The sequence below is a fragment of the Mugil cephalus genome, chromosome 4 (assembly GCF_022458985.1).
Source record: "Mugil cephalus isolate CIBA_MC_2020 chromosome 4, CIBA_Mcephalus_1.1, whole genome shotgun sequence".
Classification (NCBI taxonomy): Eukaryota; Metazoa; Chordata; class Actinopteri; order Mugiliformes; family Mugilidae; genus Mugil; species Mugil cephalus.
This window is the reverse complement of record NC_061773.1, coordinates 23,006,644-23,027,612: the sequence shown is the minus strand read 5'-3', so window position 1 is coordinate 23,027,612 and position 20,969 is coordinate 23,006,644. Positions and strand designations below refer to the sequence as shown.

At 40.8% G+C, this 20,969-nt stretch overlaps 1 protein-coding gene across 2 annotated transcripts; it reads left to right on the top strand.

Moving 5' to 3' along the window:
- The first annotated feature begins 11,750 nt into the window (after nt 1-11,750).
- ddx19b (DEAD-box helicase 19b) lies at nt 11,751-20,944 on the top strand. 2 transcript variants are annotated; one of them, XM_047582748.1, is made up of 12 exons: nt 11,751-12,043; nt 13,069-13,108; nt 13,190-13,285; nt 13,401-13,536; nt 13,722-13,814; nt 13,939-14,041; nt 14,160-14,274; nt 14,383-14,560; nt 14,678-14,915; nt 16,959-17,121; nt 18,252-18,443; nt 18,598-20,944. In XM_047582748.1, the coding sequence occupies exons 1-12, from the start codon at nt 11,987-11,989 to the stop codon at nt 18,657-18,659; spliced, it is 1,473 nt and encodes a 490-aa protein (XP_047438704.1). In that variant the 5' UTR covers nt 11,751-11,986; the 3' UTR covers nt 18,660-20,944. The 2 variants fall into 2 exon arrangements, with proteins under 2 accessions (XP_047438704.1, XP_047438705.1); XM_047582749.1 differs by having other exon boundaries at nt 11,757-12,043; nt 13,205-13,285.
- Nucleotides 20,945-20,969: the final 25 nt, after the last annotated feature.

The following is a 20,969-nucleotide window of genomic DNA, read 5'->3' as shown; positions in this document are numbered from 1 at the left end:
CTACAAAGATATTGCAAGAAGTAAGTGGAACCACTGTGGAGGGTAATGTAGTAAATACAACTAATGCTAATGTTGCCTTAACTAGTGGTTAGCATTAGCATTAACGTAACAATCCCCCAAATACTGATTAACTTTATGTGATTTGTCAAATCATCCATCACTCAGTGGATGGACGTTCGTAGCCTAGGTCGCTAATAGGAGACAACCCCTCACTGAAACGTTGATCAGTTAACTATACAAATAAAAATGTTTAATCTCATCTCCTGTGTGACTGGGAAAATGCTACAACATGCGGCATAAAATTTATCAAGAAGCGTCCAAAAGTCTATTTCTGTCTTATTCTCTTTGCAATATGTCTCTGACAAGTATTTTGATGTACATGAATATTAAGATACTGGATGAGTCAGTATTTATCATTTCACAACTGACGACCTCAGCGTGTCTGTCAGACTCAGAATCACAACCAGCTTTATTGGCCAAGTGTGTCAGCACATACAAGGAATTTGACTCGGATAAGTTTTGCTCTCGTACAAAAACATAGAAATTAAATAAGTGTATTTAAATCCTGTGTGTCATCTCAGTAGATATCGGTGTATATTGAGCTAATTAAGTTAACAGCGTTTTGTTTCCCATCTTAAGACCTTAACAGCATAGCTTGTTTATTGTATTTCGGCTTTAGTACTTCCGGCTGCTTCTCCTTCTCCGTCTATGTGCCACCGTTCTCTAAAAGAGCCTTTAATAGTGTCTCACCCCCGCCTTCCACAGTCACTCACTCACCACATGCCGCTGCAAACGAGTGGCTTGTGGCCACCCCTCACACCCCTCAGAGGCGTCAGTATGTCAGGCTGGGCAGCTCCACATCTGGGACTATCATCAGCAGCACTGGAGCACCACAGGGGCCCGAGCTCTCCCCTGAACCATTCAGACTGAACGCCTGGGACTTCAAGTACAATGCAGAGTCACGTCACAGGGATGGACAGGAGCAGGAGTACAAGAATCTAGTGATCATGTCGTGGTGCTTCTGATTAATGCAGCTAAAACCAAGGAGATAGTAGTGGATTTGTTGAGGTCCAGGCCCCACCTGCAGTCTGTCACCATCAATGGGGAGTGTGTAGGGACCTTTGAGTACCAGCTACCTGCAGCTTATCATGTCATAAACTGGACTGGTCGGCTCAGTATACAAGTATATACGTTGGCCGGAAGCTGCTGGACATGTTTTACCAGACTATCATTGTGCTTTGTTGCACATCCTTTATTGCCAACCATATTTCCTCCTGTTTCTGCTAGTGGACACCGGATATCTATCCATCTATCTATGCTGCTCAATTCAGAGTCAAACTCAGATTAGGTTTCTCAAAATTAAACCTAATATTAAACAGATCGGCCATTACTGCAGTGGGAAGTGTCATTTGTTCAGGTACCATTTGTTATGTTACTGTGGCAAATGGGTTTTACAGTAGTGAGCGCTCATGAGAAAGTAATCACCAGCGCTGTGAAAGGAGGCAGTCAGGAGAAAGTCAATCTCTGGATAGCAGGTTACATAAGCTCTGATAGGTGTAGAAGACGAGGGAGAAAGAGCCAGAGTGCCGTGAAGGATTGAAAAAAAAAAAAGGCAAGTGTTCAAGCAGGGAAGACGCCGCACAAACCTGCACAGACACTCTGTCCTGACAGATTCTCACATGGGTGTCCCTGCGGAAACCCAGCGCCGGGCTCCTCTCCACTGGACTCCTGCATCTGACCTTTGTCTCTGCAGGGAAATACCGGCCTCTCATGCAGAACCACTCACTGGAAAACTCACCGTCTCTCTTTCTAGGTGTGAATCAATGGCCTTTGTATGGCGCAGTGATGGAACGCACACGGCATGCAAATGCCCGAGGCAACATTTGCATTTATGTGCGTTTATTCCAATTTCTCCCTGGTTTTTGAGTGCGCGCAGTAAAGGTACCTGTGTGTGGATGTGCCTGTGTGGCGGCGGCGGCGGCGGCAGCCTCATTTGGCATTGGGATCAGGTATTCTCTCGCTGATTGAGACTCTGCTGGGGATTCACAAGGACGACTGCTGATAAGAGGGAAAAGGGAAATGCAGTCCTGGTCGGGAAAATGAATAAATATCCCGTTAGACGCCACACCAGAATGTTCTGTTACATCACATTTTGGCGGGGGGAGCTCTAGCCCTTACTAAAATCATTTTGGTTGCATTTAAATCGTGATTAGAGATGACGTCAACCTTTCAAGCAAGTTTCCCCTCAGATGTCCTTCCAGCTTTCTCTCAACCCCCCCAACCCCTCCAAAAAAAAAAAGTCCTGTTCAGTTTCTGGCACTGTGGATGTTGCCTTGTTTGGAAAAGAAAGAAGGTCCAGGTTTAACGGGCCGGAGCGACACAAAATGGACAGACGACCAAAAAAAAAGAGGGAGATAGATAGAGGGGCCGCTCCGCATTAACATTAAACACCCTCTTTTCAGTGTTTCAGTGTTTCAGTGCGACGATGGTGAGGCGAGATGGAGAAGGGAGGAGGAAGGAAGGACGGCAGGCACGGAGGAGAGAGTGGAAGAGCGGCACGAGATGAAGATGAGGAGATAAGAGAGATTGAGAGCCAGGAGAGGAGGAGGAAAAAGAGGGGGATAAACAAAACTGAGAGCGGAGGAAGAGAGAGGAAGAGAGACAGGGGCTCAATATGATGAAATGAATGCCAGGGAGAAACAGTTCAGACCCACCAGATGGTTACTATAGCAACCACATTCCCCAGTCTCCCTCCTCTCTCACTCTCTCTCTCTCTCTCCCTCTCTCTGTCTCCCTGTCTAGTTGCTTTGTTGCTGCTTTAAGTACGTGGAGAGAAACCAACGGCTGAGAGAGACAGCTTTCTACATTTTGGTGCAGTGGCATCATAAAGCTTTAAAAACCAACTTCACGCGCTCGTGTTCCCGCTTGTTTGCTCGGTTTCATTCCTACGCTGGCTCCGTTTTTTGATAACCGATTTCTGTCTGAAACACCAACTTGCGCCAGGGGTTTCCTGGGCGTAGGCGCAAACCCTCCCCGCAAACGCTGGTGCACGTTTAAGAGCCGGAAAATGATTAGCGATGCTCGACTGCGCAGCGCACCGGGGTTCAGGGTCAGGAACAGTTCAAGAATAAGACAACCTCGGGGTGTCTCTTTTGGCCTTAATAAGCGCCGCGTTGCACCTCTGACCCCTACGTGCTCGCCAACGCACCGGATTCTACTGTGCGTTCAAGGGTGGAGGGTGTGGATTGCAAAGCGCGCGTTGCTGTAAACACCGCAGGCGGATTGCGATGCTATGGGTGTTATCCTCAAGCTCAGCAGCAGCAGCAGAGCACTACAGTTTCATACACAGAATGGGCATCGGATGTCTCCATCGAGATCGTGTTCGCCTCTGCATTGAGCAAAAAAACAACAAGAAAAAAAAATAAAAAAATGTTAAACACGCTCTCTCAAACACAAACACATGCACGCGCGCATGCACACATGCAGCCTGGCACCGCAACACGCACGCCACGCTCACCACGCTCACAGACACCATCCGGGGAAATATCCAAACTGGGATACACAACAAAGGAAAGAGCTTGCGGGCCCCCCAGCTAATCTCATGCATGGAGATCATTTTCAAAACAGAACAAAATGGTGGGCCATCGCTCAGTGGCAGAGTGGGTCTCTGCAGGGCCCCCGGGGCAGGATGGCATGTAACTGTGTACGCGTGCCTCCTGAATAAAAGATGCTGACCTAGATGGAAATACGCCATTGGTCACTTAATTTGTCCTACATGTGAGATTGGCCCGTGCCCAAATACACAATATAGATATCGAACCCACCGAGAGCTATAGCGATCATGTATGTTCACGCAATTTTGCACGGGAATATTGTCCTAAAGACAGAACGTTTTAAGAAATTTTTAAGAAAATATATTATTATTTTAGCTTATGTCCGTTTATTAGCTCAACAATTAGTCCTTGTTCTTCAAATAAACGCCTTTATCCATTTTCAAAGGGGTGAGAAACCCTATTTTTAAGTATTTTTAAACTCTATCAACACATAAGAGGATGATCACTGTTGCAGATCGTATTCAATGTGCCCGCGCTGGACCACGTGGGACCAAACATAGTACTTTTGTCTGCAGGTCTGTGAGCATGAATGGGCCTGACTGAAAGGGTATTTTGTGTCAACATTGTACTGAGGCCTTCTACATTATTGATATGCAATTTGACTGCTCGCCATCGATAAATTATTAAGGAATCGAAAATTGTTGAGCCGGGGCTTGACAGCCCCGAAGCTTTTTGGCCCCTGTAGATGAATGAACATTCCTGCATGATCGCCAGTGACTGTTGAACTCCAAATTGCTCGAGCGAATGAGAAATCGGCTCAATGTTTTCTCCGGGTTTTTTCAAAGAACTCGGGGCTATTTAGCCCCTCTCCCTGTTCTCTGTGATAATCCAGCTGTTTATTGAGTGAACTGGTTGGGTTCAGCATCTGTATTTTCATATGAAAAGATGCTGGTCTGATCGGTTACTGGTTCGGATGGTCTGCCTTATCTTGGTATTTACGTGCCAAACCAGAATCGGGGACTTATAATAACTTGTCCTACTCAGTGCGTTTTGCACAAGACAGAAGACGGACATTTTTCAGTCTACTGAAAACCTTTAACACTCCGTTTCCCCCCATTAGTTTATTTCAAGAAGCTTAAAACTTCGTCTCATTCTGCTCTGTCAGACAATGTCATACCTTGTGCTGGAGTTCTTTCAACTCCTCAAAGATTCATTCATTCATTCGTTCATTCAATACACAAATCAAAGACTTCTTACCTCTGCCTGAAGGGAGTTGACCAGCCTCAACATTAAAACCACTGACAGGAAAAGTAACTCCTGTTAAGAAACCTTTGTACTTGACATTCGTGCGGATGGTACTTAGAAATGTACCACTCAAGAGAAAGAAAGACTTACACTGTGTCCAGGAAACGCATGCCAAGCCCCAATAATGTTTTGAATATCATTAAAGAAATAGAAAGTGGGCCGTGAATGGTCGTGAATGGTTTAATAGTCTCTAGATATATTTAAAATGTGTCATGATGACATCCATAGTAATCTGACTGCATTTTAATTGATCAAACAATAGTTTGCAGAGCAGCCAGGCCTGACATAAAGGCTGTGACAACAGCAAGCCATTGTATCCACATTGAAATTCCTTGGTGATGTCCACTCTGCACCATCAGCCTCTCTGGCTAAGCCTCAGGAATACCAACCAGCTGAAAGCCCCCCTCACTTTCTCTCTGTCTCTCCCTCCCTTCTTTCTCACCCTATCTCATGCTATCTCACGTTCTCTGTCTTTTTCAGTACGCTCCCTCTTGTTGACAGAAAACAAGTGCTGCATCACCATTTTAATTCTGGTGTGGGTGTGCAGGTTCGGATTTTTATTTATTTTCTCCTTGCTCGAGATGCATAGAGCGGGCAGCGAAGAGCCGCACAGAGCAAAAAAAGATCAGGGGTATGAATCTTAATGACTTCGACCAGAAGAAAGTGGGAGGAATCTGCCCTTAATCTCTCTTTCTCCGTTCTCTGCTTGTATTTCTCACCTATGGGCCCGTGCTTACAGCTTGTCTATATTTACAGGATTTGTCTGCCTTTGATTCTGATTAATTAGCTGCTAATAGAAAAGCAAGAATCCGAATGCCGAATGAAGACAAAGAGAGCGAAGCAGAGGAGACAGATTCCTCTCTGGTGCATAGTTTTAGATGTGTAGTTGTCTTTTCTACAAAGTAGTTTCACAGCCAGCCCTTTTTGTCAATAGCTGTTTTCAGTGTTGTAGGTATAAATTAGACATCTTTTAAAGGAAAACTTGATACTCCCACTGCTTAATACGATATTTTTGACACTAGGTTGCTTTCAACACCTCACTGCACAAAGCCTGGTAAATAAAGACCATGGTGGAGGAACTGGACCATCCTGCACAGAGCCCTGAGCTCAAGTCCCTCCAGCACATTTATAATGGGCAGGAATGCTAAAGGAGAGGTGGACTTTAACATGGAAGCACATAGACCTCTTACCAGTTTGTAAACAGTGTGACATTTTTTGAGGGGCGGGGCTGCACACTGTAGCTTGTAAATGTCAGGTAGCATATTTCATTGAGAAACCGAGCATCTACATGAAAGAAAAATTGAAGACATACAAACTTCTAGACACCTATAACAATGTCGTGAATGGACACGTGCAAGATTTGCAATAGAAGAATTTGAAGGATGAATTTTGTCCATACGAGGGTCTGTCTTTAAAGAAGTGGAACCACTGTGGAGGGTAACATAGCAAATGCAACTACAGCTTGGACACCCCTGAAACACACAACTAACGTTGTGTTAGCTAGCAGTTAGCATTAGCATTAATCTGTAACAAGAATTCCTGAAATAAGGACGTAATAATAGTAATGTAATTTCAGTCACAATTTAGTCTAACGCATAACATTATTCAAGCTGAAACTGATGATGCATTATCATCTTGTCTGATATGAAGTGTACTCATTGGTGATTGTATCACTCCAATCCTTAATCAACAAACTAAAGTTGTCTATGACTGGCAGGGGCTGGTATGTGATGCAACTTCAATTTTGGGGGGGTTGTCTCCAAAAATACAGCAAGACGACATTTTTAAGGTTGACAGTAACAGTGTTCGCCTCAAGCTTCCCCCTGTTTTGCCTCCAGCTAATGCTGTGATGTCACAGTGACGTAGACCATGAAGGGGTCTATATAGTAGTAGTTATTTCACCCTATATAGTAGTAGATGTTTCACCCGATCAAAGGCCCAAACCCAAAGATATCTGATTTACGAAACATGTTTTAAATTGGGAGCATGTAGATTGGACCTGGTTGAACAAAATACAGCGCTGCATAATGTTGCTAGCATCTGTGTAAACATTAATAGCCCAGCTAGATGCAAACGTTTTTGAGGCAAATGGAAACCTACTTTACAGTATCCTGTCTTTTCAGAGTTTCACAGACTCAGTATGCATACTGTAGAAGATACAGCTACTTTCACCAACATTGGTTGTAGCTGAGTTGATTCAAGCCTGACACCTCTTTTTTGGTTCTGCATGTCTGTGCTTGTCACAGCTTCATCATTAACATTTGTGTTTTACATTACACGCTAAACAGTTTGTTAGGCACACAACTAAACAAAATCTATTATAATATCATAGTTGAAACAGCATAAACATGTGGTGATTCAACTGTATGACCATTATGGGGGAATGTATTTTGTGATGCTGTTTATTGGAATGAATTAATTCCTGTTACTTATCCCAGACCGCTGCCTCAAAAATGAAAACACAGTTGAATCAACCTGCTCTCTCAGTTATTTCAGTGTACCTAATGAACTGGCAAGGGAGTGTAAATCAAATGTGAGTCATCTCCTGTGCCCCTCCAGTAGCCTCCTGAGACCCCGCGACCTCATATAGTGACATTAAGTCTTATTCTGCTTCATTTAAACCTGTTGTCCTCATTGGTGGACGCTTTGCTCTGCCATTTTGTGGTAGCAAAGGTTAAAACTTATGTGCTTATGTAACTTGTTTATGTTTAAACTTTTCTAGTTTGATATTACGGACACAATTAACAAATTTTATCAATAGTAATGAGCTACAACGTCGCTAATAACGCTTTATTGTTTACAATCCTGTCTTTGCTCAGTCATAGATTTACATTTTGTCATACATTGGGTGACTTCATTATAAATAAATAATGAAATAATCCCAGTGTCCACATATGAGTACATTGTTTTTTTTTGACAACTACTACTTCCTGTTCAAAGACGATGCTTAGTTTTTTAACTCAGGTCCTACTAATCCCAAATACATTGGAGAAATTAATAATACAGACCACATAAAAGGTCTCAGGAGGATAGTTTCGGTAATGGATAAGTCATTTTGTTTCATTTGTGGTAAATTTTATCTAACTTTTTTTGTATTCTTTGTCATTTTTGGGTATTCAGAATATCACTTGACAATCACATGACACAATCCCGCACATTAACATTCACCTCCAAATCAGATGAGGCCACTTCCTTGTTCACCCTTTCACAGTTTGGAAACACAGTGAGGCTGTGTGTGCATGATTAAATGAACAACTGAATAAATGTTTTATTTTTGTGTCACATCACCGAAACGGACCGTCTCACTTGGGATTACATAACTAGCCTGATAATACCACATGGAAATAAACACTCCCAGCAGCTGACATTCATCCTCCTGCTGAATACCCCATCATTTGAATTTTACATTTACGATTTTTTTTTTTTTCTTTTTGGTGAAAGCAACAACACTTAGCTACACCCATACAGTATAAAATACCTATGTAATACAGGTTTTCCGATGCAGTGACTAGCAGTCTTTTGAGTTTTCCACTAATGCTTTTATATATATATATATATATATATTTCATACTTAACTGGAGGCAGATCTCCTTTTACCCAAGGGTAAGTGTTGACACATTGCTGAAGTGTCCCTGTTTAAATTCATGGAGAGCATATGAGTGTACATTACACAGTATATACAGCCTACGTGAACACACTGGCACACTGGAAATGTGCGGAGCAGCGTTCGAGTGATCCTACCGTTGTGTATTTGTGGGTTTATCTTTCCTCAGATTATTCACACTGCGGCCACTCTACAGTACTTTGATGTTCTTTCTGTCATATTCAGCGCTTCAAATGAGCCCTTCTGTAGCAATACAAAGTCCTTCTCTCTGTCTCTCCCAAATTCTCCGGAGACCTCAAACCTTACTTTTACTCTTTCAGTTGCCATGGATACCTCCGGCAAGGCAGCTGATTGGAGGCAACAATAAACTCTGCTCTTTCAAGCCTTTCACAAATTTGTCTCCAAACTGACTATCTTGAGAGGCTCTCCGCGTCCTCTCCCCGCTACCGCATGCACACACACACACACACACACACACACACACACACACACACACACACACACACACACACACACACACACACACACACACATGTTAAACTTCAGAGCGGTGAAGTGACCGTTGGATGACGGCGACACAGAGATCAATGTAATCTCCTTCAGCACAGTCCAAAGCCACTGTCATCATCTATCTATCTATCCCGGTGGAGCAGACGAAATGTGTGAAATCAATTCTGCATTCAATTAAGGAGCAGCCAGCCACAGCAGTCCTGCTCCAGAGGTGACCCCGAGTGCTCCTGCATGGTCCTTAGTGGAGGACAACGCTGGTTAATAGCCTAGTTTCCACTGAAGCACCAAACTGGGATGGAGCTACAGCACTATACATAATTGTGTAATAAAGAGAACGTGTCATGACTGAAAAGTTAGTCCCACTGGACCGGAAGAGGAGTAACGTCCATTCTGTGCCTAAACAAATAAAAAAGAAAATAAACCAGTTTCAGATCAATAAGACAGAACCTCTCATCTAATACGAAGCTACAGCCAAAATCAGAGTTAGCTTAGCGCAAAGGATGAAAGAGGCCAACTAGACTTCCTTCTGTGCTTGAATCTCTTCAGTGTGTCTTTCTGACTTTTGTGTAGGTTGAAGCTCAGTTAAATTCTTTATACCTAATCTGTTTAATTGTTTCAGGAACCAAAGTGGAACCAAAAATGCTGCCGGTTATGGTTAAACAAATCACGAAATGTTGCCTTAATTAAGCACTGATGAAGTTATTACCATTTAGTTTTTGCAAAGTGTTGTTTCTTTCCTGTCTGTATCTTTGTGTGAAACTTACCTTCGTTTATAAGACAAATATTAAGACATAAGACATAAGACAGCATTTAGGAAATTACCTTGTCACAGTAGCACAAAATTAGTTAAGAAATATACACAAAAAACAATAAAAAACAACATCAACATATACAAGAATATAACAGCACTCTGACATTAAGTATATACAGTGTGGTCTTGGAATAAAAAAATGCTACAATTGGAATATAATTGCAAAGATATTAAACGTGGACTCAATTGTCCTAAAGCTCACGCTGCTACATCCTTAAACTACATCAAAATCCTAATACAGTTGGAGTCCTTCCTTGAAAACTGACTGTTTAAAAACACAATAAATCAGGTTAATCCCGTGTGTCTCCGTCTTAATATACCCAATGTACCCAGTCATTAAAGTATTTCGGGACCATAATAGACCACCAAAATAAAAACTGCTGCGGTCAGAATCAATCTGCAAAACCCTAAACTTTCCAGGGGAGTTTGTTTTAAATATAGTTTCTCTCAGTGGTTGCATCACGGCCATTCATTCATGGTTCTGGCGTTCTTGATTAGGCAGTCTTGGTATCTGGGGTATCCTCCCTGTTTATTCCAATAAGGCTGCCTATAATGAACCTGACTCAGTTTGATGAACACAGCCAAATCAGGGATAATAAATCTTTTTTTTTTTTTTTTAGATTAAAGGAGCTACTGTGATGGGAATCACTTTATTTTGGAAAGATAGACATGGTTTTAGCAATCAACAGTAGATATACAGATAGAAATGTGTACTTTATGTCCATACACCACAGGGAAACTATATTAAAATCCAGCACCAGTCTGGTTTTAAGAGCTCCAGGGAACTGTTGTTCCCATTGTTCCTGTTCAGGTCGAAGGCACATTCCAATGAAAAATGTAGACACTGTGAATCACCAAATAAATGCAAATTTAAATGTACTGGGATACAGAAGAAAGGGAGACTGCTGCCTTTGGGCTCCAGTGGGTTGGATTACAAATAAAAAGACACCACAATGACTCTGTTGTCAGTATATGATCTTGTCGTTATTAAGTTGTGGTTGTTCTGTCTTACAATGAATATGTAATGTGTTCTAGGGACATTTTGTCATGGTGGGTTCCCGTTTTGCTGCTGTTTTTCCCTGGCACGTTGAGAAGTATTAAACAGGAGCGGAGCTATGGAGATTGTTTTCATGCTTTGGCTCCCTCCACAGGTTCAACAGAGCCGTATGTCTATTAATTCAACCTCCAGACGGTGATTTTCAGCGAAATAGTCGAAGACTATGTGCTTTAGGGATTCATCACAGTTAATTAATTCATCAGAGCACATGTTGAATATGAGATTAATGCACCCAGCACTCTTGTCCCAGCACCCGTAAGCCTTCAAAAGAAATACTAAGACGTCTTCTTACTATCTAAAAATCATTTATTGATATACTCTTGTATATATGCATATATGTATATATTATATATAATGTAAAGATTATAGTTATTACTATTATGCTGACAGGAAGAAAAGAATACAATTATTATTGATCTATTCAGAAGGGATGGGATAAAATAAGTCTATACTTCCTTCCACTCCTTTTCAGACATGTGGAAGATAGAATATTTAGTTTATGTTTACTTTATTTTTTTTCATTTTCTGTTATTTATATTCATTGTGTCCATTACTGTATGTATTACAGTATTGCATACTGTATTATCTTGTTTGTATTATTTTGTTTGCTTTTTTACGTTTTCGAACTAAACTAAACTAAACTAAACTAAACTAAACTAAACTAAACTAAACTTTAATATAGTTCTCACACACCACTAAAATAATATATATATTTTTAAAAGTATTTATTTTTAAAAAAAGGTTTGTATGATAGAATGGTGTTTTCTTCTATCTTTATTGACGTTCATAACTTTTAATTTGTTTTGAACTTATTGTTCCTACCTCGTCTCGCTCTCATTTAAATACAATTTATTTTATTTTATTTTATTTTTTAACCAAGTGATAGCTTTGTGCCACCATCCCCAAAGCTCTGACCCCCAGAATCGGCCCCGTTAGGCGGGAACTTTCAATTACATAGGAACTATTATTTGGGAGGCTCTTGTATTCCACCCGGCGTCGTAAGCGGTTACACACTCGTCCAGAATCTGGATCTGCACGCCATTGTAGGAAATAGTTACTTTCTCATTGTCGCCCATTCAGTTTGAAGTAGCTATCCCAGTTGGCTTTTTCCAGAGTTTAATAACTACAGAAGAGACTGTCACACGATGGCTACGGACTCCTGGGCCCAGGCGGTGGACGAGCAAGAAGCCGCGGCGGAATCTGTAAGCGTGAACTTACGCAATGCGAGCTAACCTGTAGTTAGCCTGTTGAGAGGATGCTATGCTGTGGCCTGGTCTGGTACAGTGCTGGTGGAAAATTAGGGTGCACATGTTTAACGCGGAGAGTTAAAATTGTTAAGTGTCAGTGAATGAAGTGGCTCGTATGGTCGTCTGTCTTTCATAAGGTTTCCGCTTGAAAGCACCGGCTTGTCGTCAGGGCTAATTTGGATTAGCCGAGGTGCTGTGTGCTACCTCATTGACCGGCTTTAGCTGCTAGCAGGCAAACCATAGACATAAATACAAACTCAGCTCTATTCACTAGGGATATGCGACACCATTATGTTTCCTTTCTACCCGATACCAAGGCTAATATCCCGATGCTTTTAGACGTCTACCTGTGTATGTGATTTTTACAATGAACATTTGTGAATGTAATTATGAAAAAATGTGTTTTATTCACCTCCGTGTACGAAGTTAACAAGCTGCTAAATGGCAGACTTCTCTTTAATCAGAGCAATTAAAGACAGTCTGTACAAATCAACATGTCGACTAAAAATCTTAGCAAATCACATTTAAAAGAAAAAAAGACAAAAAATAAAATAAGAACAGTCGCTCTGATTTGGATATATCTTATCTTATATCTTATATATCTTTTTGGACCAGACAGACTGGTCTTCAGGCTATAACTTGACAGAACTTTGACAACAAAGGTCTCATTCTACATCTGTCATTTATATGATTTTGTTAAGAAACAACAGCATATTGACATGTCATATTACCTTCCTCTCTCTCTAGAGGTCTGTTCACCTCCTCTCTCTCACACATTTGTAGTCATGAAAGTATTAATATTTCTTGTGGAAAAACGACTCGCTATCAATGTTTTGATATGAAGATCGATTCTAAAAAACACGTCTAGATCGGAAGTATCGATATTTCTGGATCAATACGCCCGTCCCTACTGTTTACACATATAAATATCATACTGTGCTTATTAGACTACATTCAATTTATTGTGTTCATCCTTTCAGATCGGCAGCCTTCAAATAAAAGATAAACCAGAGGAAAATGGTAGGTACACGCAATTGAATTTGGGCGGGGGGGTAAGGTGGCGTTTTGTGATAACCAGCGAAACCACAAAATAATCATTAGAGTACTTTACTTTAGGTCGGGCGGCAAACGCAACGGACTCCACCAGTGCAGCTGCAAAGTCAGAAGGAGATAAACCTGCAGATGAAGACGACAAAGGTGGCTGTTTATTAATTTATGCAGAAATATTGATCGTTTCTCGTTGACTTTCAGTGAAATGCACGTCTGCCCCTGGAGTTGTTTTGACGCTTTGCTTCGTAACTTGTTATTTCAGACGACAAAGCGGCACAGTCGTTGTTAAACAAGCTGATACGAAATAATCTCGTCAATACAACAAATCAAGTGGAAGTCCTTCAGAAGGATCCCAACTCCCCGCTCTACTCGGTCAAGTCCTTTGAAGAGCTGCGGCTGTAAGTGACTCCTCACGTATATAAACCTTTTTTCTGATCCAAGGTTGAACTCGTCTGTTGATTCTTTTAGTAGAAACTCTGTTAAGAAACGTGTAAACACCCGAATCCAAAACGAGTTCACTCAAGCGGAAAGATCTTCTAGCCCAAAACTGAATATTTAACTGTTTTCTTCTTTCTTTGTGCAGCAAACCGCAGCTGCTTCAGGGAGTGTACGGCATGGGTTTCAACCGGCCCTCCAAAATCCAGGAAACTGCCTTACCTATGATGCTGGCTGAGCCGTGAGTGTACTTCATGTGTGAATATGTGAATAGTGCTGTTTCTGAGCTCTCCCACATTGAGGAGCTTTAGAAAAGTTTCACTGCTTGCACCTGTCTGTGCTCTAATCCTCTGTCTTTCCCGTAGTCCACAGAATCTGATTGCTCAGTCGCAGTCAGGAACAGGGAAAACCGCTGCCTTTGTCCTGGCCATGCTCAGCCACGTAGACCCCAACAACAGATACCCCCAGGTTTGTATTCTCTGCCCTCACAACTCCGGAAAATTTATATTTTTAATGCTCGTACTTTGAATTAAATACGGTAATTTATCTCCACCTAAAACTGTTTTTGTTTTCTTTTCTCCATCAGTGCCTGTGTGTGTCACCCACTTATGAGCTGGCGCTTCAGACTGGCAAGGTGATCGAGCAGATGGGCAAACATTATCCCGAGGTCCAGCTAGTCTACGCCATTAGAGGAAACAAATGTAAGGCTTCGCTACTTTCTGCTTGGGCTGCAAGACCCTCGCTCAGTGATCGGGTTGTTGATGTCGACGGCTTGGCGTGATTGTGATTGTTTGTTTCTTCTGCTCCAGTGCAGCGGGGAATGAAACTGCAGGAACAGATAGTTATTGGCACACCTGGCACCATGCTGGACTGGTGCAGTAAATTCAAGTTTATAGACCCCAAGAAGGTCAAAGTCTTTGTGCTGGATGAGGCTGACGTCATGATCGCCACACAGGGCCACCAGGACCAGAGTATCCGCATCCAAAGGTTAGTCGAGACGAACCGAATTAAAAATAGTCTTGTAAAAGTCTTTGCAGGCACCTCCAAAAAAAAAAATGGCTGACCTTTCACTTTCTCGCTTCCTTTTTTTTTTTCCAAACACAGGATGCTGCCAAAAAACTGCCAGATGTTGCTGTTCTCAGCCACGTTTGAAGAGTCGGTGTGGAACTTTGCTCAGCGCATTGTGCCTGATCCCAACATCATCAAGCTGAAGAGAGAGGAGGAGACTCTGGACACCATCAAACAGTACTATGTGCTGTGCAACTGCAAGGAGGAGAAGTTCCAAGCCCTGTGTAACATCTACGGAGCCATCACCATTGCCCAGGCCATGATCTTCTGCCATGTGAGTTCATTTTTTTAAATTATATATATATATATATATTTCCACTAGGATTGGTCATCGATCATGTTGATTTAAATGTTCATTGTAATACAATTTATCGCAGTGTTAATTAACTAAAAAAAACTCTTCATCCAAACGTCCAAAGTGAGGAAATAAATTAAACTGAGAGCCAGACGCTTGATAGATGTTTCTCGTTCATACGACGAAAACGACGACAAAAGTTGCACATTTACTTAATTTAAACGACTCTCAACTGTAGCGGAGTCACTTGCATTTAGACTGTTACAGTGAATTCAGACTGATTGTTAGTTGGGGGTCAGAGCCCAGCGGTTCGTTCATGTTCATGTACCTTGTTGTGTGGAAGTCGGCTCTGGGAATGGTGTCACACCTGAGTTATCGGCGTTCCAGTTACAGAAGTCGAAAAACACGATGGACGGGTCCATGAAAGCTCTTGTCTTGTCTGAATATAACTTGGTGGAAACTTGGTGTGTTCAGTATTTGGATTTTTCAAGTGTAAAGCGAAATGAAATTTTATTTAAAAAGAAATTCTTGATATTAACTAGATAGATGGATAGGTACTTTATTCATCTCTCTAATATTATTATTGCTATAATGTTAAACTACATTTAGGTTATTTAAGTTACATGAATTGTAAATCGAACTTGAACCAACTCATGAGCTTTTTTGCTAGAATTATTTCCAGTAATGAAATCTACAAGACCACACGAGGCAGACATTTATATAAAAAAAAAAAATTGAATTGTTTAATATAAATGTAGAGAAAAATACACTATTAAGCTCAATGGTGTTTCACACTGTCTTGGTTTTACCAGGTTATTGTTTTTAGCCGTTGTTAGTGCGACATGGGCTTGTAGTTCCCATATAACACATGAAAAACTATAATGGTAAAAAAACAGTAGCATTTCAACATATGTGTGTGGAAAAATACTGTCTGTACAACCAATTTAATGCAACAAAAACTAATCAGAAGTGCTAATAAATGGAATATTACAGGAGCTTCTAATTACTGTTTACACACGGGACGGACTGAACTCAGGGGATAGTGTGGATCCTACGACTTTCTGAGTAAAAAAATCCAACTTTGGGGAACGTTCCAGTTGAAAATTCTGACTTCTGAGTACAAATAACGCACCATGTACCAGTTAGTTTTAAGAGAAGAACTCAACAGAGACTCAAGAGCTGATGCTAATCACGTCAGCGCACAAGCAGAATGTTTCTGCACATGTGGACCTCTAAAACTGAACGACGTAAACATCCCGTGGGTGTCGACCACCTTTAGCTGATGTTATCGTCACAGCATGAAGGTTTTTCTTTATGAAGTTTCCATGTTTTCCCCGTGTCTGTTTCCTCTCAAGTTGATTAATGTTAGTATGAATGGTGACGCTCTACTACATGATAATGCCAACACATTTCCTATTACGATCAGTACAGTCAGTATTAAACTAACTAATGACTGAATGTAGTAAAAACATAACAAATTACTCTCAATAAGTCTGAACCATTGTTGTATACAGTCATTTCGGAAAACTTCAAGTTTAAAAGGCTCTTCATCCATAGATATTGTGTTTAAATATGTTGTCATTATGTTTGAATTACATCTATTAGGATTTAGGTTTAGGTACATTTAAATACTACAATCAACTACTGACGAAAAACTGGACAGATTAGTTATTTACAGATGAATTGATTGAAAAAAAAAGTGTTTCCTGCATCTTAAATGACTCATATATCAGGATTAGGACTAGGATATTAAAAACAGCGACTCCCACTTTGACCCTGTAGATGCACAAATTCCTTTTGACGTTCATCAGACCGAAAAAAATAAAAATAAAAATAACCTGGCAACGTTGGTCTTCAGTCACACATCACTGCCGGTCTTTGTTTTCTTTAATACGCTGCCTCATCTTGTGAATAAGATGCCGCGTTCAGGTTGTCATTGTCACAGTTGATCCATTATTACACAAACCTCCTAGTTGGTTGGTAAAGTTGGTACAACGCACTGTTTCCTCCTGTGTGATCCAGACAAGGAAGACTGCAGGCTGGCTGGCTGGGGAGCTGTCCAGAGAAGGCCACCAGGTGGCGCTGCTCAGCGGAGAGATGCAGGTGGAGCAGAGGGCCGCCGTCATCGAGCGCTTCAGAGATGGAAAGGAGAAGGTCCTGGTCACTACGAATGTTTGTGCTCGAGGTAATGATGGTGTTGAGTTGGACTTCAGCTGTTACATGTGCACTTAGGGAAAAAACAACAACACAGTTTTTAACTTGGGATGTCCTCACAAATTTAGAGCAGCATGTGGGCAATGTGCAAACTTAAAATTATGTAAGATATTCAGATTTTATTTGAAGAAAAAAGCTACGTTGATATTAAAAGTCGTATTTGTTTTAAGAAGAAATCTGTGAAGACAAGCATCTTCATCTATACAAAACTGGAGCAGATATCACACGATCATTCACATATACTGTGCACGCACAGTCTAGTGTTGCTAGTCCAAGTAGGGCAGACGATACTAACTTGATAACTCGTCTCCTCCCCATAAATACAGAATTTAACTAAAACACAACTGCTTGTTTAGTCAATGATGTCTGCAACGTAGTAAAGTTGATGTCTGTGTTTTCTTCCGGGGGAATAAAAAAAACATGTGATCCAATTAAAAGTGGACCGTAGTGTTCAAACAGGTTCTGAGGCAGCATTTCCAAAAGTCTCTAGTGTGGTTAAGTAAGAAATTCTGCAAAAAAATGTTTGTTTTCCATTTCAGAAACAAAGTGTGTTGACATGTTAAATCAGCCAAAGATGGTTGCTGTGATGACTCGATTCCGTTTTTTTTTTAAACATCTGTTGTTTATTTGGTCTATGCTTTAACTTCAGAGTACAATGAGACAACTACATTTGGATTAAATTCCTAAAGTAAATTCCAAGTACACTGCAGTTAAAGTTGTTGCCTCTACTCCAGGGGTTTGTAGTTGCTGGAGAACTGTTGCATTCATGTTGAATCTGTGTAGGAATTTTTGCCTCTTTGTCTACAAAGAGCCACAGTTTCTTTCTGGTTCAGTTCATTTGCACAGAAACACATTTAAATGAACTCCATACTTCTCTTTTACTTTTTAAATACAGGAATATAGAGTTAATTTCTCTGTTTGTGGTGCATTTGAAGTGAGCTTAAATAATTTGGAAAACAAAATGGACAATGTTCTATACCGACACAGGCATTTCCTTATATTTCAAACGAAATTCTTATTTTACAAAGGAATAAAATGTGAATTGTACTGCGGTTAAAATGAAGACGCCGCTTAACTTTTCCCCTCCCGTTTCGCATCCAGGCATCGACGTGGAGCAGGTTTCCGTGGTGATCAACTTTGACCTGCCGGTCGACAAGGACGGTAACCCTGACAACGAGACGTACCTGCACAGGATCGGACGCACGGGCCGATTCGGGAAAAGGGGCCTGGCCATCAACATGGTGGACAGCAAGATGAGCATGAACATCCTAAACAGGATCCAGGAGCATTTCAGTGAGTTCAGAATCAAGTCTCTCGTTGGCAAAGTTTAAATATTTAACCATGTACTTACTAATTCAGAAAGATGCCGGCTTCCAGTAAGCATCCCTCCTAACGACCCACCAACCCTTTTTTCTTTTTTTATATCCTATGATCTCTTCCTCTGCAGATAAAAAAATCGAAAAACTAGACACAGATGATCTGGATGAAATTGAGAAAATTGCCAGCTAAAGGAAACGACGTGATCGCACGAAGGAAGATGGCCCAGCGTCCCCTTCCCTTCTTCGCTTTCTAAGGACTGTACGCTCCTACAGTGTTTTATGCTTTTATTTTTATTTTTTAGCTGTTGGAGAAAAGAGCAAAACCACAGACACAGCATATGTTTACATGTGGATATGTCTCCTCTCAGACAAGTGTTTTTTGTAAGTCTCTGGAACGTGACCCAATTTCACCTCTTTGTACCTCTTTAAATAAAGTCTATGAGTTCACTGCTGTGTGCTGTGATGCAGCAAAAGCTGACATTTTTAAAAGCGTCGGCTGCCAACGGCGGCATGATACTGAACAGTTTGCAAAGAGATTCACAAAGACCCTAAAAATAGAAAAAAAAATAAAAATAAAATAACCATTTATGTGCCACAAAGTTTTTCATTTTAAAAGACACAAAGTATCACTGAATGTAACCGTATCATGTGGACCGTTGCAGCTTTTAATGTTACTACTACCAAAATGAATTCAAAGGGTGAAGTTGGGTTTCTCTGTTCCGAGTTGGTAGTTTATTCATTGAGATGCGTATGTTTTTGAAATGGTGATGATTTGGGGTTCAAGGGTCTATGCAAAACTTATCAACCTGTGATAGCTATTGTCAAATACTATCAAACATATATTCACATGGGAAATAATAATAATTAATCCTGAAATAACCTCAGTTTTTAGCATCAGGGTGTGTAGTCAAATGCCAAAAAAAAAAAAAAAAAAAGGCTGCCTAGAGTGATAATACACTAACTCCGAGTCATTGACATTTAGATGTTTCTGTGTTTAGCCAGTAAAAGCAATCATCAGCCGACAACACGTCTCACACGCATGCTATTAATATCATTTTAAAAAACACCACAATGACCATTATCAGGGCGGGCTTGGCGCTACGGCTGAGCATTAATCATTCATCTTTTTTCTTTTTTTTTCTCCCCCTTTCTCCTTCATATTCCTCATAAAATCTAATTTTAATTCAAAAAATGTGGCCGTTACGGTCCGATGTGATCTGTTTTCTTTTTGTCTCGCTGTCCCACACAATCTTTTCAATCAGGGTCTCCGGTTTGAATTTTTTTTTTTTTTTTTTTTAGCTCAGCTGCATTCTTCACCCAGACTGTGCTGTTATTATAAGGATTGTGAGTTGTAAAAAACAAAAACAACAAAAAAAAAGAAACACATGCCTTCCTCAAGTGCATTATATATATATATATACATACGATTTTGTTATTGATATGCTAAGACATTGGGCTTAACATTCTGACTAACACTTGAAATTTTGATGATATATTGAACAATGGGCGTCTCTAGGATGTGTGAATTCTCTTTTGAAACCAAATGGTGAATTGACTTGAGGACCTATGCTAATCAGATTCACTGTGTTGCTCCAACATGGTCGCGTGAATAGTGAAAACATGTACTTGTGTACATATTTAAAATTTTATGTTAAAGAAATAGTACTGAATTATTGAGTTTGTCACTTCTAAGAAGTGCAAAAAAAAAAAAAAAAAGAAGAAAAAAAAAAACATTCCTCATGAGGTTCAATTGTGACACGCAGCACTTCTAATACAGACGAGATGAAATCCGCTAACCTCGCATCAGTTGGGTGACTGCACAACAAAATCACGGAAAGCGTGCGGTGTCTTGATATTCGATCGGGGCGCTGGGGCATCAAAACCAGCGACTGGTCAGCCTGAACCTCCTTCAAACCTCATCTGGCTCCCAGCGGCACAGACGACGAGCCTGCCGGTGGTTGTCCAGGTTTTAAATGGACTGTTTATGGACAAGCTTGCTGAAAATTACTCCGTGAACAGATGCAGCCAAATTAGTAAGCAAGTGACATTGTGCAGAGAATCCACAAGGACAGTCTGTGAGGACTTTTGGGTAAAGAGGCGGTGTATGCAGTTTTATTTGGATGTATACGTTTTATCAGTGAGAGCGTGTGCACTTTGTTGATCCATAATGTAACGCCACTGTACGAGCGCCGTGGACACAAAGCAGTTTTTTTTTTTTGGCTCTGGAACTTGCCACTCTTTCCCCACATGTTGTATACCCCCGTCTGATGATTTTAAGAACCTACAGAATCCAGTTCATAAATGTATACATTGCCTATTAAGATTTAAAGCAAGTTGTCTGTTGTAACCTGAAGGTCATGTGTAGACAATGATAGGCTCAAAGTGTGTGATCTTCTGTAGCTGAGCTGCGTTCATGGACACAGTTATGTATTCTTAATATGTTGAATTAAAAGAACATGTAGATGTTCATCTGTATGTGGTTCAATGATTATTTGTACAC